The sequence below is a fragment of the Sphaerodactylus townsendi genome, linkage group LG11 (assembly GCF_021028975.2).
Source record: "Sphaerodactylus townsendi isolate TG3544 linkage group LG11, MPM_Stown_v2.3, whole genome shotgun sequence".
Taxonomy (NCBI): domain Eukaryota; kingdom Metazoa; phylum Chordata; class Lepidosauria; order Squamata; family Sphaerodactylidae; genus Sphaerodactylus; species Sphaerodactylus townsendi.
Genome location: NC_059435.1, coordinates 5452052 through 5467445, shown reverse-complemented (window position 1 = coordinate 5467445; position 15394 = coordinate 5452052). Strand labels below are relative to the sequence as shown.

Genomic DNA, 15394 nt, shown 5'->3' with positions numbered 1-15394 from the left:
TTAGATTTGAGTGTGATTCAAAGGTGTTGGTGTTCACTGTCCTCCCCTTTGGCCTCACTACGGCTCCCAAAGTTTTTAAGAAATGTGTTGCTGTGGTGGTAGAATACCTCCCTATGCAGGGTTGTACAATATATCCCTGTTTGGATGACTTGTTGCTGGTTGCGGACTCTGCTACTGTGCCAGCATGTCTCTCTGACCTTGCAAGTGCTTCAGTTCCTGGGATTGTTGGTCAACTGGTCCAAGTCCAGGTTGAGTCCTTCCCAGTCAACTGAGTTTGTGGGGACGATTCCTGATGCTCGTCAAGGCAGGGCTTTCCTTCCGCTCCCTGGGGTACGGGCCATTCAGAAACTGGCTGCTCTTTTTCAACGCAGTAGGTTTCAGAAGGTGGTCCAGATACAGAAACTGTTGGGGTTTCTGGCTTCCACCTCATCTATGGTAGCTTTGGCACATCTTCACATGAGGACGCTGCAGAATTGGTCCTTGAGGGTTTTAAGGTTAACATCAACGCTCCAGAGATTGTAAACTGTCTGTTGCAAGATACATTCTATAATCCCTCCATAGGTGGGACGTTGAATCGAACTTATGTGCAGGCGTTCGACCACAAGAGATCCTGGTTACCACTGATGCTTCCTTGTCAGGATGGGGTGCACACTGCAAGGATACTGAAATCTAGGAGTGTGGCCTAGTTATGACAATATTAATTTGCTAGAACTTAGAGAAATTAGGTTCATTTTGCTCTCTTTTGAAGGTTTCCTTTGAGGAAAAGCTGTCCTGGTGACTATGGACAACATGGTGGCCAAATGCTCTATGAACAAACAAGGTGGAATTTAAGTTCCCTGACCCTGTGCAGGGAGGCATCCTGTATATGGGAATGGGTGGTAAGATGCAACGTCCACCTGTCGGCCATCCACGAAGCAGGAAAGTCCAACATGAGAGCAGATAACCTCAGCAGATCCTTCACTCCTCTGCACGGATAGTCCATTCTGGGCGCCTACTTCACCCCAATCTTCGATCTATGGTGGTGTCTAAGTTTCATGTCTCCCAGGATGGAATTTTACCTGTCTTCTTTCAGAACCCTCAGTCACCTGCAGATAGAGCCTTATGCTCATTGGCTGTGAAGAGAGCATTGTTTTTCTATCTGAACAGGACCCAGCCGTTCAGGTTGGATGATGCCCTATTTGTCTGTTCAAGGGCCTGCGTAAGGTTCTTTCTGATATATCCCTGACGCTATCCTGTGGGGTTACTTCGGCCATCCAATTTGCTTACGAAAAGGTCGGAGTACCATGCCTCTTAAGAATTAAAGCTCTCTCCACTGGAGCTCAGGCAGCCTCTGCAGCTGTGGGGCTAGAGTGGTGTTGTTTGATGTGTTCAGATCTGCCACTTGGTCCAGTTCTTTGACCTTTATCAAACATTATGCTGTGGATGTCGATGCTGCGGCAGAGTCAGTGCTGGGTAAAGCTGTTTTGCAATCTTTATTTCGCTCATCTCCACACCCACCGCCACAGTATAGAAAAGTTGACACTCTCCCATGTGGGACTACACAGAGACCATGTTGATGAAAAACAGTGTTCCACTTACGTGTGACTGTTTATTCATCGAGTGGTCCTCTGTGCAGGCACACACCCCTGCCTCCTTCCTTACTGTGGGCTGTCTGTTGTAATGGATACCTCCCTGCGGCGGCAAAGAGAGAATTGGAGCGAGAGTGCTACCCCACTCCCAGTCACGTGTCTCTGAGTGAGAAAAACTGTTGCTCGAGTACGTGACTGGGAGAGGGGAGTACTTATTGGTCGCCTGGGGCTCTTGAGAAAAGTTGAAGAGAAGTCTCTGTGGTTGGTCTGCACAGTCTCATATGGGACTGCACAGAGAACCACTCAATGAACAAACAGTTACAGGTAAGTGCAGCACTGTTTCTCCCTGCCCCAAGAGAAGCCTGGCCAGGACATTCTAGGTCCGTGGTGGCGAACCTATGGTACTCCAGATGTTCGTGGACTACAATTCCCATCAGCCCCTGCCAGCATGGCCAATTGCCAGCACTGTTCTAAGTGCTGGCCTCAGTCACTTTCAACATTATATTCTGCATCTCCTTTTCTTTGTCAGTTCTCATCTTGATGCATAGAATTTCCACTTGGAAATAAGTTTCCCACAAGACTAAGGAATAGGTCGTACCTCCTGCAACATGTTATGATGCCAGCCCATTTTGGTCTCGGTGCCTCCAGAGCTCGTCTGTCTGTCAGGGCGGCCAGAGCTGTCTCTGTCCCATGACCAGAGCAGATGCCACGTTGGAATGGATCCAGGAAACGAGATTCCTCCAAATAGGTCTGGAGCTGTTCAGCGACTGCTCTCTCACCTCTCCTCCGGCCCTCCTAACAAATGAGCTTAACCCCCTGCCCTGCTGTTTTTGACAGGTCGATTTATGCTGAGAGAAGAACATTCATGAGTCTGACGTGGCTCATATGAAAGAGCAGGCCGCACTGCAGAAGTTTGTGCAGATTTCCTGGTCGCCTTTCTTGAAGGCGAACACCTGTGTGAATTTCATTTTCTAGCAACCTAGCTTTGGGTAGCGTCAGTTCCAGCCCCTGTGAACTGTCTGTACCTTCTGAAAATCAGAAGTGTTCATTTCTCTGAAAGAGAAACCCACTACCTAATTATATCTAATTATATCTATGTCTTGGCATCCTTTAAAATGCATAACTGGTCCACTTCCAGGCCTTCAGGGTGGAAGTTCCACTCCTAATGTTGTTGGTGTGCTGAGCGTTTTGCTCTGATTGAATTGTGTCATGGGAGGGTGGAAAAGGGGTGGTGGTTTTAGGCCCTTACAAATTTTGCCCTCAGTCCCTCCCCCACACCGTGTGGAGATCCTCCCCCTCCCCCCACTGCCTTCTTTGTCAGGCTGATGCTCTTGTCCGCTGCTTTTGGTCTGGTCCCAGCCTCATCTCTTTTGGCCTCATCTCTGGCTGTCTGGTGTGGGATTAGCTTGGTGGGGCTTCCCTCGGGAAGGAAGCGGAGGCAAGAGAAACCCAGGCACGGAAGCAGAGTGGGATCCCCGCCTGGTCTCCTCATGATTTACCCTGTGCTTTCAGGAAGGCCTCTCAGTTTCCTGGAGCTTCTGCCTCAGCTTCAGCAAGTAGTAAAGCATTATCTGCTTTGTTTGCACCCTGCTTTTCTCCCCATGTCGCCCAAAGCCGCTTCTGCCATTCCCCTTCTTTAATTTGATCCTCACAACTACCCTATGAGGTAGGCTAGCCTGGAAGTGTGCGACTGGCCCAAGGTCGCCCAGTGGGCTTCCATGGCAGAGTGGGGGTTTGAGCCTGGGTCTTCCAGGTGCCTGCCCAACACCTTAGCCTAGAGGTGGCCCATTGGACATGCTGGCAGGGACTGGTGGGAATTGTAGTCCATGAACATCTGGAGCATCATAGGTTGGCCTTAACCCCTACACCACACTGACTTTTGAAGTCAACCCACAGCCACTCTCGTGAGCAAGTGACTCTTGTGTATTCGCACCAACCCCCTGCCGCCCTTGTGCCTACATAGGCCAATTCCATCTGCCAGACTGTTGGGTCTTGTAGAAAGTCAGGTGCTGTAAACTGAAGTGGTCCTGATGGAAGCCCAATTCAGACTTAGAGATGATTCATGGATTGGGGTGAGGGCCCTACAAAACCATTCCTGCTCTTCCGTGCCCATTTCCTTTGCTCTACTGCCCTCTGTCTGGTTTCAGCCTTTTGTGTCAATTGCCAGCAGGCCAGGTTCAAATGAAGCTAGTCATCCGTTCTAAAACGAGAGGGCTTGATCTTGTTTAAGGGGTACAGGGGCACAGGAATGGAGGGGTGTTGAGAGAAGTAGTTGTGGCGTAGGAGGTTGAGAGGAGCAGCAGTGGCGTAGGAGGTTAAGAGCTCGTGTATCTAATCTGGAGGAACCGGGTTTGATTCCCAGCTCTGCCGCCTGAGCTATGGAGGCTTATCTGGGGAATTCAGATTAGCCTGTGCACTCCCACACACACCAGCTGGGTGACCTTGGGCTAGTCACAGCTTCTCGGAGCTCTCTCAGCCCCACCCACCTCACAGGGTGTTTGTTGTGAGGGGGGAAGGGCAAGGAGATTGTGAGCCCCTTTGAGTCTCCTGCAGGAGAGAAAGGGGGGATATAAATCCAAACTCTTCTTCTTCTTCTTCTTCTTAAACTGGAGGAGTGATGGCCATTCAGAATACCAAAGCCAAATGTGGGGTAGGGGAAGGCTACAGGCAGCCCCTTGGCCTTCCCGGGTTTTCTTGCAGGCGACTTTCAGTTGTGTGTCAGTCTGAGCCCCAAAGAGATGCCGTGAATGTTGACATGAAATGTGCATGATGGTGTGATGAGCATGCCCGTTTGAAAGACTGCATGGCCCCCACTCCATGGTTTGCTCTGCCAACTTAGAATTGTGTGGAAGTATTACTTACCCAACACCGGAATGGATGTCTCTGGGGTAAAAAGAAAAAGGATGAGTGAGTTTTTGAAATAAGCACAGAGGAGTTTTAATTGAAAGGGGGAATCAGAAAGAAGTCTCAAGAACTGATCGGCTGGATCAGCAGTCTCCCGCACGGTGCCTGGGGGCGCCATCACACCAGCCAAACGCTTACCTGGTGCCTGCCAAGTGTCTTCAGAAAGAGCGTGGGACCCGGCGGGGCATTTGCCCTATAAAGCTTCTGAGAGGCCAGTGAAGATTTGATGAGTTGGTAGATTTTTAAAAAGGTTGCTTCGGCAGTAACTGCTGCTGCAGCACTAGGATTTTCACTGTGTAGCTGAAGGTCGGCTGCGGCAGCCATTTTCTGGCGGTCTCCTCCTCTGACGCAGCATTTTGAGAGTGTTTTGCTAGTTTTGCAGTTGGAAAGCAGGGAGACAGATGATCGACTACTGATGAGCTCTGGAAACCGATGGTTTGGGAGACAACCATTCTTCTACAACGCTGTCTCTATGCCTGTACAAACCCACCATATCCTAGACCAGTGGTGGCGAAACTTTGGCACTCCAGATGTTATGGGCTACAATTCCCATCAGCCCCTGCCAGCATGGCCAATTGGCCATGCTGGCAGGGTTTGATGAAGTATCCTGAGTTCAGGACCAGCCACCACCAATCCCTAGGTAATGTTGCTGTTCAAGCCCAACTGAGCGACATCTGACCAGTCTTGCTTCCTTACTCCAGGGGAACAGAGATCCTTGAGTCTGTGCCTCTCTGCCCGCTGCATGCTCCCCTTCTGCCTGATCCCCTTTTTCCCTCCCCCCGAATGGCATGTTCTTCTCTCCCCGAATGCTTCAGACCCTTCTTCCCTGAAGCTTCCATTCTGCTTGCTCTGGTGGGGATATTGCACATTACTAAGTTGCATGTTGTCACGGCCTCAGTGCAATTTAGTGTGTGCGATATTTTCACATGAGTGCATGCACACGGGTGTGGCTGGGGCTTAAAGGTACCGCAAGTTCATGGGGGGTCACTTAGTTGCAGAGGAGCCAGCACCAAGGGCGTCAAACGTTGGGACCTGGGGGCTGGATCGGGCGCCTTTAGGGGGCTTACCAGGCCCGCGAGCCGGCTGAGTCAACCCCCTTCCCCTGGCTCCAGATTGGGAGCGAGGTGAGGAGGATATCTCAGGTGACTCTAGCTCTGATAAGTCCTCCGAGGCAGCCTCCCTCCCACTGCAAGGCCTACCAGTCCAGGCATTCCCCACCCCAGTGCCATTCTGCAAGGGCAGCAGAGGCCCATCATCCCTACCCACAGGCCTGGCCCAGCCAAGTCACGTCTTTGTCATATCTGGCCTTCATAACAAATGAATTTGACACCCCTGGCCTACACCCATACCAGTATTTTGGCTTGGGACTCGTTTGCAGCCGGTGCCCTGATTCTCATGCCTGTTTTCTGACTGAGAAAATGTTATTGCTTGTTTCATTTTCTTCATCCACCAGTGTAAATCACAAAAAATTTAAGCTGAATGAACAGATAATAGAGAATCTGAATATTAACTAAAAAACACAGTCTGTGATTCATTATACTAACTTAAAGTTGCCCACAGATGTTGGAGATTTTGATGCAGACTGAACTTAAATGTTTGTCAAAGGCTTTCACAGCCAAAATCTATGGCCTGTTGTGGCCATTGTGGGTTTTTCAGGCTGTGTCTGTGGTCTGGTAGTTTTTGCTCCCAACATTTGGCCTGCACGGCTGGCTTCATAGACGCATGCTAATGGATACATGACCTGAAGTAGTGCAAGCACATGCAGCTGCTCCCCACCCCCCTCACACTGGTGAAGACCGCACAGTCACTCAACGCTGAGCTACGGAGAGAAACACATCTCACCGGGACATTCCTCTGAAGATCCCAGACATAAATGTGACTGGAACATTAGGAGAAAAAACTACCAGACCACAGCTACACATCCTGGAAAACCCACCACAGCTGTGAACTTAATTTAATTTACGAAAATCTGCTAGGATTGTTGTTCATAATTGGATCAAGTGGAACATGATGATGGTGATAGTCAGTAGAGGAAACAACATGACTTTCAGCAAATAACTGTTCAGAAGACATAATATGCTGAGGAAACAACTGTGAATGCTTGAATGCAGCTTTAACATCATTTAATTTGTTGTCTTAAATGATGCGGAGAACGTGCATGCAATTGGGTGTTCCTTCAGTGTCTCAAAATTACCTAACTAGCCAAAGGTTGGACCAGTAGCATTTCCATATTGTCTCAAGATATGTGGCTTATATGTGCGTGTGCTCATATTCATAAGCAATTCCACGATGGTATGGAAGGGGTGGGGAGTTGAAAGGTATGCGCTTTAAACTTGTTTTGTTCCTTCAATGTGTTCCTGAAATTCTGACAAGAGAACACGAGGATTTTTCTTGGCCCGCTAAATGGTCTTCCGTTTCTGATTCTTCCATGGATACCTGAGCTAAAATCTCAGATGCTTTTGTGAAAATATTGGCGTTTCCTTGAGGGAAGCAACTTTCAAATGGCATTGAAAAGTTGCTGAAGCTTAAGTGACTTCTGCCTAGTTCCTATTGAGATGCTAAATCAGTATTGATACATTATCACTTCTGACTGTGAATTTTATTTATTTATATTTATTTATATATCAAATTTATAAACCCTTACACCCGAAGAGAGAATCTGGAAGTGCTGCACTAGACCAAACATACAATGGCCAAACCAACAATACACCAATAAAATAAATTAGAGCAAGTTAAAACAGTTTACAAAATTCATAAAACTAGCAGCCTCAGTACAATATACATAACAGTAAGATTATAAAATTATTGTGTAGCCGATCCCAAGATGTAAAAGAATTCCATGAAACTGAAGGAAATAAAAAAGGCTTTTTTGGAAGTTAGCCAAAGACCGTTTATTCAGACATCCTAAGAAACTCCATTACCGCAGTGGCAGGAATAAAGATCTCCATGAAGCACAGTTATAACTCTGTCCATCCCATCCCCCTCGGTTTCCCGTAGGGGCGGGAGGTCTCATCTCCCCTCTCGCAGAGATAAAGGTCCTCCATACTTAGAAGCTACAGCCCCATGCATGGGCTGTGGAATGCAGTCAAAGGCCAGAGGCTGACTGGCCAGCTCATCAACACCTGAATCGCCCCCACCTCTGCCTCCCATAAAGACTTCTCCCCAGGTTTGTGCGGAAGGTCGCGATGGAAAGCAGAAATGAGGCTGAGAGGCGTCCAATATTCCGGAATAAACCCATTGATTATACCCAGAAGATACCCCACCAAGAGACTAAATATTGTAGCGTTTAGTGCGAGAGTCAGGATAGGCGTCAATTACCGTATGCTTGTGGCCATCAATAATGATGCGGTGGGAGTCTCTCCAGCCAGATGGAATTACCAGGCATCGAGCTTGAGCCTCCTTGAGAGCAAACTGGAATGGAAGACAGGATGGATATTACTTAGAATTAGGCAAGTCAATGGGGCAGTGACATCATTAATCACTTTAGTAATCTAGAAAGGTCCCCACCGAATCTTTGCCTAGTTTTGAAAATTTATGCCGTCTCTGAGATTTTTGGTGAACAAATACGCAGAAGCCCGCGAAATCCGGCGGTCTTATCCGCTTGAAGTTTTGAGAGTCTTTAGCCTGCTAATAAGGCAGTCTGGACCATTCCACCCCTCGGCCGAGATGAAATCCACTGCTGAAACTCCGAGGATCCAATGCTTCCGCCGTTCAGTTTATGAGGACGACCAGACCTGGTGAAGGGGTCTTTTATTGCTGCTATGAACCCGCATTATTATGAAGTATTCTGCAAAGCGGAATTGCTTCGCTATAATTGTCTTGAGTGGTAGTTGGTGCTTTCGCCAATACTGCTCAGAGGTTCTGTTCGTTCTCTCCTGACTCACGTCCGCGCACGGGCGTGGTAGAGCGTGACAGCGGTATTTAACAAACCCAGGGGAAAGCTTTCCAGAACTTTGAAATGAATTGGGGCCGATTGAACCACCTTATGGCGAGGAGTGTAGGCGATAAATATGCTGAATGAACAGGCAGCTAACTTAGGAAGCGGAGGGATGGAAGCATGGGATGAAATGGGCTTGTTTAGAAAATGAGTCCACCACCACCCTGAACCGTGTTGCCATGACTTTCTGGCAAATCGTAATAAAATCATGGAGATGACTTCCCAGGCGGGGAAGGCCACGGGAGAGAGTTTCCAACAGACCATGGGGTTTTCGGAGCATTCATAAAGCTTACAACAGAACGCCTTTAATATCGTCTCAATGTCCTTGCGCCACCAAATGACCAGTGAATTGATGCAGAGTTTTAGAGCCAAAATGTCCAGCTGGCGGGCATCATGACGAGCCTCGAGAACCGCCAACTACCCGGAGGAGACGCGTACCAACAATCCCCGCCCGTAAAACACCGATCTCCAGGCGCGGTGGGAGTCACCTTCCTCCGCCCGGTGGCTGGCGCAGCCTCCTCGAGTTCCACGTAGGAAAGGAGACCAGGCTGGAATGGGCGAAGGAGAGTGGGCGTCTGAGGCGGGTGACAGCCAGCCCCAATTGGGGAGAGGAGAGAGAACAGTGCGGAATGTCCGTAAAGACGCTCCCGCCCCTCGAATGGCCCTTGAGCGCATCAGCCAATTTATTGGTTTTCGAGGGAAAAAATGGATGATGAAAAGAAAGCGAGAAGAAATGGGCCCATGAGTTTAGCCAGCGGACATCTTGAGGGGGGGGGGTGGAAGGCGGCCAGTTCTTGTGATCGACCAAACTTGAAGGGTGTTTAGCCCCCTCAGCCAGTGAAGCCAAGTGGAGATGCTACTTTGATGGCCGCCGATCTCTTTATCCCCTACCAATCCAGTTGAGCTCAGCGCGAGGAGAATTTCTTTGATAAATAAGCACGGAACCAGCCTATCATCTTTATTTCTCTACAACAGGGCTGCTGGCGCTGTCAAGGCATCCGCGTGAACCTGGCAGGAGATCTGGATTAGGGTGCTTCAGGATGAGTTGATAGTAAAAGCAGATTTAAAAGCTGAAGGCTGTCTGACATTCTTTAGACCAGGAAAGGGGCCCGGGCTTGGCAGTCAGTGGATCTTACTGCCCTTAATTAAAGTAAGAGGAGGTCTGTGAGTAGGAGAGTCAGTTCAGCGAATTGGGGTATAAAGAATCCGCGATAGAAGTGGCAAAACCCATAGAAAAGGTGGAGTTCCTTTAGGTTGGTAGAGGCGAATACATTGGAGGACTTCCATCAATGTGCTGGGATCCATTTTTGAAGCCCTGAAGGCCGAGATCCGGTAGCAAATAGTCGATAGAGTTTGGTGAAACAGCATTCCGAAAGTTTGGCAAAGAGGAGTTGTTGAGCAAACGTTTATCAATACTTCGAACCAATGTATGCTCTTCCATGGTTTGTGAATAAATTAAAGCGTCATCTAAGTACACCACTACTCCCCTTGTACAATAAATCGCGGAGAACTTAGTTGATAAGAGACCGCCAAAAGCTCCGAGGGCCCGCCAGCGAATGGCATTATTAAAGTATTCAAACTGTCCAAACTTCGTGTTAAATGCAGTCAAATTGATTTCATAGCCTTCCGCCAATTCTGACCCACGTAGTAAGCTTCTCTCAAGTCCAACAAAGTAAGATCGTCCCTTGCCCAATCGTCTAAAGGTCCTTGATTAATGGCAAAGGGTATTTATTGGACGGGAGACTGCATTGGAGTCGGTAGTAATCTGTGCAGAGCCGTAAAGACCCATCTTTTTTTTACAAAACAATACAGGAGCAGCATGTGTGTGTTTTGGTAGCCGCCGTGAACCATGGCCCGGGTTCTTGTCTAAGAGCCGCGAAGTTCCTTCTCCTCATTGGGACTCATCGCGTGGAATTCTACCTTTGGGCGATTCGCCCCTGGCGCAGCAATACAATTTTGCGATCTAGTGTCTCTATGGGGTGGCAACTGATGGCATTGCTGCTCCTCGAAATACTCTGGCTAAATCCTGGTAAGCTTGATTGGAATGCGGTAGAATGAGAACAATTAGAAGCGTGCATGCGGCTGATGTGAAGCGGGTATGTCAGGAGAAGCTGAGTTTTCCCAATTCATGTGTTCTCCGCGGAGGGTCAGTGGTCTAAGATCCTTTCTTTCCAAATGAATTGCGGTTCATGCAGCAACAATATGGCATGCCCAGAACTATGGAGTGTTTGGCCACTGGTAGCCAGAATAAAACTAATTTTCTCCCAATGGGGTGGTGGCGGAGGGAGAACGATTTAGTTTTAGTGGGCGGTCAGCCCATCGAGAGGACTGCCGTCCATTTTGGAGTGAATGGTATGGGCTTAGCCAGGGGACTTGGTCTAGACCTAGTTCCTCCGCCACCTGGGGAGCCGCATTAAGCAATGGGAGCACTTAGAATCTACAGGGCTGAGGCTATATCACGAGTATGCTGGCGGGGTTGGCCAGGCGGCGGATGCGTAATGGGGGGCGCTGCCTTCACTCACCGTCTGGAGTGAACCCATATCCATGGGGGGGGGCTGAAAGAAAGGTGAAGTAGCTGCTTCCCCCCTCCTCTGGGTAAGCCTTTGGTAACTGCCTTGCGACGAGCCTGTTGGGGCGGCCAGTTCTGCGTGGTGGCAGCAGATGAAGTGCGTCGCGGCGGGCGGTTAGCTTCTGTTTTCGGGCAGTTGGCGGCTGGGCGATGACCGGTCCTCCATGATAAAGACACAATCCCCGGTCGGCGGCGGCTCGGAAGTGAATGCCATTGGCTGGGCTTAGCTTGGTGGTAGTGCTTGGCCGGTAATTAGAAGTGGCGGGTTTTGGGCGTGATGGCGGCCCCGACGCAGCGTACTCCCAAGCGAGGAAGGCGCTACCTAGGATCCCAATTGATCAATCAGCTTAATAGTCGCGGGGGATCGAATTAAAACACCGTTTCAACGCCCAGCTTGCCGTCGACAGCATCGAAGTATTCACATTTCATGCGCTCAGGCCACTCAGGAGAGGTCGGGCAGCACGCGCCGCCGAGAATTCCGCGAGGCCAAATTCTGCACCATGGCGGTTGCCTTTGCTGAATAGATTTGATAGATGCGGATAGCTTCATTTTCCAACACCGGATCTTGGAAGCGAGCCCGCCAAGGCTTGGAGGAGCACTTGAGCACCGTCTCGCGAGTATCTTCATCTTACGAGTTCAAAAGAGTCACAAACCAATTCGGCTGCCATGCCCATCCAGGGCCAGGAGCCGATGTCGATATTTTTTAGCGTTCAGGCCGGTTATAAATACGTCATAGTCACTCCATGTGGGCATCGAGTTGCAGGATGAAGTAAAGGAAGTTTGGAAGCGGTCCCCATCCCGAAGCAGACGGGTATTGGAGGTCTGCTTAATATCCTCTCTCCCGCGGCCCTTGAAGCCCGGCTTCAGGCTGGCGGTTTCGCATAAAAGTTGAGCAGCCCGGCGCGAAGGGCGAGAATGCGGTGGAAGGTGGAGAATTACCAAGCGCCCGGTGCGGCTGGTGTTCCTGAGTAGGAGCGGTCCATGGAAGGTGGCAGGACCCGGCAGGCGATGCGCCCTCTGAAACGGCTGTACCAGTGACAGCGTAGAGCTCCAGCTTGAGATTGTCCTGTTCTGCTGCTTCTTCAGTTCCCTCTCCAAGGCGGTAGCTCTCTCTCCTTAGCAGTCAATGCATCCCTGAATGCATGCTAAAAGCTGCTTTCTCGTTCCGAAGTTTGGCCCAGTTCATCTCGTTGAACAGCTGCGAGGTTGGATTCACTTTGCGTGCATAAGACCTGAGCAGCTTCGGCGTTGGCAGCTGTAGAATCCCAGTTGGAGGTGTTCCAGGACTTTATCATGGACTGATAGGTTCTGCACATATATTACGTTCTACAGCGTCTTTGTACCAGTCAATTCCGAGTTGGATTTCTTTTCTGGCTGCTGTTCCCGGTCTCTTTTGCCCAGGTTTCGCGCTCTTGCTGCAGCGTTCTCGCCGTTCCTCTTCCCATAGCTGGCGATTCACGGGCTCCATGCTTCTTGGGCATCTTCGCCAGGTCCGGCCCACTTCCTCATCCCAGCTCTCTTTTCGGATGGGAGAGGGAATAGATCCGGATGGGAATGCAAGGCTTTCTTCGGATTCCTCTCTTCATCTGAAGCGCCAGGGCGTCAGGAATTGCCCACCGGGTGGCTCCACAGGGCATCTCAGCGGTGTTGCAACTGCTGGTCCGGGATCTGGGGGTTCCGATCGGAAGCTGAATACGGATACCCCTCCCAATCCCGGTATAGTCCCAGATTTCAACGGGTGGTCTTCGGACGGGCCCCAGTGCTAATGCGCCGCGGTGGATTCTTGGGAACATCACCAAAATACTGAGTCAGGAATCGATTTCAATGGACTCCTGTGTTTACGCGCAAAGAAAGGTGGCTGTCAGAGCCCGCTCTCCTCCGCGTGACAGGTTGCATCTGAGGTTTGTAATCCCATACCTAAACAACGGGCAGATATCCGATCCACAGGCTACCGATCCGCATAGACAAGCGCCCCAAGCGACTCATGTCCATGAAGTCCCCATGGTCGAATCTTCTGCGTCCCTCGTCCCAGCGGAGTAAGGGAAGACTGCGTGTTGATCTGAGGAATGGTGGACGTGAAAGAGTCACGCATGCCCGAGACCAGTTCTCCGCCCGGTTCCTCCAAATCCAGAAGGGAAAGCGCCGGAGCCCTGCTTTGGGGGCTACGAACCTTCCACAGGAATAGTTCAACCTCTCCATGCCGAAAGGACACCAGAGGTCCACTGCACTAGGAAGATAGATGAAGCGATAGATTCCTGCCACAATGTAAGGAATTCCATAGCGAAGCAGAAATAAAAGGCTTTTTTTTGGGTGTAAAAGACCGTTTATTCCCAGACATCCTAGAAAGCTCGCGTACAACGCCGCGTGGCAGGAATAATATCTCCCGCCAGAAGCACAGGTTATAACTCTGTCCATCCCATCCCCCTCCCAGTTTCCCATGGGAGCGTGGTTATCATCTCCCTCAAGCCAGAGATGGGTCTCCGCCCGCCCAGAAGCTGTTATCGCCGGGTTGTGGAGATATCGAATGTAAGTCAAGGCCAGGCTGCCGACCCTCGGCTCATCAACACCACTGAATCCTTTACACCAAGGCCATTTCACTCCCATTTTTTAAAAAATCTCTTCACGTAGAAATCTAAGCTATAAGCTTTTTTTCTCCCATGACCTGTTATCTTTCTGCGTGAATTGCTTTTTTATATGGAGCATTCAGCCATTTCTGGCCCTTTGTGGCCCATTCTCCGTGAGGCCACCTTTGAGACGGCTCTGCTGAATTCATGTTTTTAAAAGGCAAAATTATGTCTGGGAATGTTTGGGATTACTGCCACCATCTCACCATTCTTTTGAGCTGTGATTACTGTGAGCACTACAGGCTTATCTTTGTTACACCAAGGCGTAATGAGAAAATTCATATCAGCAAAAGCTGTTTTTTAAAAACCCATCTGAATGGTTATGTGAGCACAGCCATCAGTGATACAACGTCCCTAACAAACATCCAGCAGGCTTCCTTGAACATTTTTGCTGAAATTGTAAAACCTGTAGGTGCTGCACTTAGCTGGTGTCCTAGTTTTTCATTTTTTCCTCAAAAATATGCCAGGGGGAAGCTTTTAAATTTCTTTGTCTTGTAAGTAATGGGAATAGCTTCAGGTGTAACACAAATTCTAGATGATGCTGATGATACACAAAGCTGTAGAAATCCTGATGGTGGAGCTCTTTGTAGGATTCTAGTTACCTGAAAATGTAAGAAGTGTTATGGATAGGATCAGAGGAGGAGGAGGAGCCTCTGGAGTTGTTCCGCCGGGCCTTTGGAGGAACCGGCCGCTAATAGTGCCCCCTTTCTGTGGCCCCTGACATCTGGGCCACTTGTCACCTAACAAGACTCGCCATGCCTCCCTTTTTTTGGGGGGAGGTACTTTTTATTACTGGAATGCTGGACACCACTCTATTTTGTTGAGATTTTTATATAATTCTTGGAACAAAAATTTGTAATTTTTTATTGCTGCTTTTAAATGTTTACTTATTTTATACTGTATCCCTATATGCTGTACACCGCCCAGAGCCCTCCGGGGATGGGGCGGTATAAAAGCCTAATAAAATAAAATAAAATAGGTGCAGCAAACAGGAAATGAATTTGAGGACATATTGAATAGGGAGGTGTCCTTGTAATGACAAAATGTTGGAATACCAGATGTGACAGCACATGATACTTTGTTGGAAAGCATGTTCCGGTAGTGTGTCTGTGCTCAGTCAGCAAACACCTTTCTTTTCATTTGTTAAACTATCTATGCATTTGAATTCAACAAAGCGATTATTAATCTCTGCATTTTGGCCATTCATGTTTTCTTCTACTACATTAGGAATCTCAGGTTCTTTTGTCCAGAAAGCAAATCGCCTCAAGAAGAATTATTAGCCCTGTGCTTGGATCCTTAAGGAACTGGTGTAGTTGCTTATTTATAACTCCTTTGAAGCCACCCATGAAATCAGCCTGTAGATTTTACTGGGGTCTTTTTTTTTTTTTATCCTTTTAGAGGTGTATTTGATGCATCACTCAAAATGGCTGGGTTCTATGGACTGTACACCTGGCTGACTCATACCATCTTTGGAATTAACATTGTCTTCATACCCTCAGGTGAGGACTGGTGGCACAGTAACCGCTTTTAGTAGTGTATATATTTAGTACAGAATTTTATATACATACTTAAAGGAAGGGGGTAGATCTTATACTGAAAATGTTCTGAAAATGCACTTGCGTCATGCTCAGTACACTAAATATGTTTCTAGAGACGAATCTCTGTATTCTACAGGTAAGTGGTATAAAATGAAGAAGCAAAAGAAAGAGGAGGTCTAGGATTATATTTTGCTAAGAAATAGAAGATTTCTTGATCTAGAAGGATATGATTTGAGATATATATAACATGCCTA

At 48.7% G+C, this 15394-nt stretch overlaps 1 protein-coding gene across 2 annotated transcripts in view; it reads left to right on the top strand.

Moving 5' to 3' along the window:
• Window positions 1-15394, top strand: part of TMEM245 (transmembrane protein 245) — an 83492-nt gene that overhangs the window by 58274 nt on the left and 9824 nt on the right. For both annotated transcript variants that reach the window (XM_048510912.1, XM_048510911.1), the window contains one exon: window positions 15001-15101. In XM_048510912.1, coding sequence (XP_048366869.1) covers window positions 15001-15101 — 101 coding nt within the window. The remainder of the gene's footprint in view (window positions 1-15000; window positions 15102-15394) is intronic.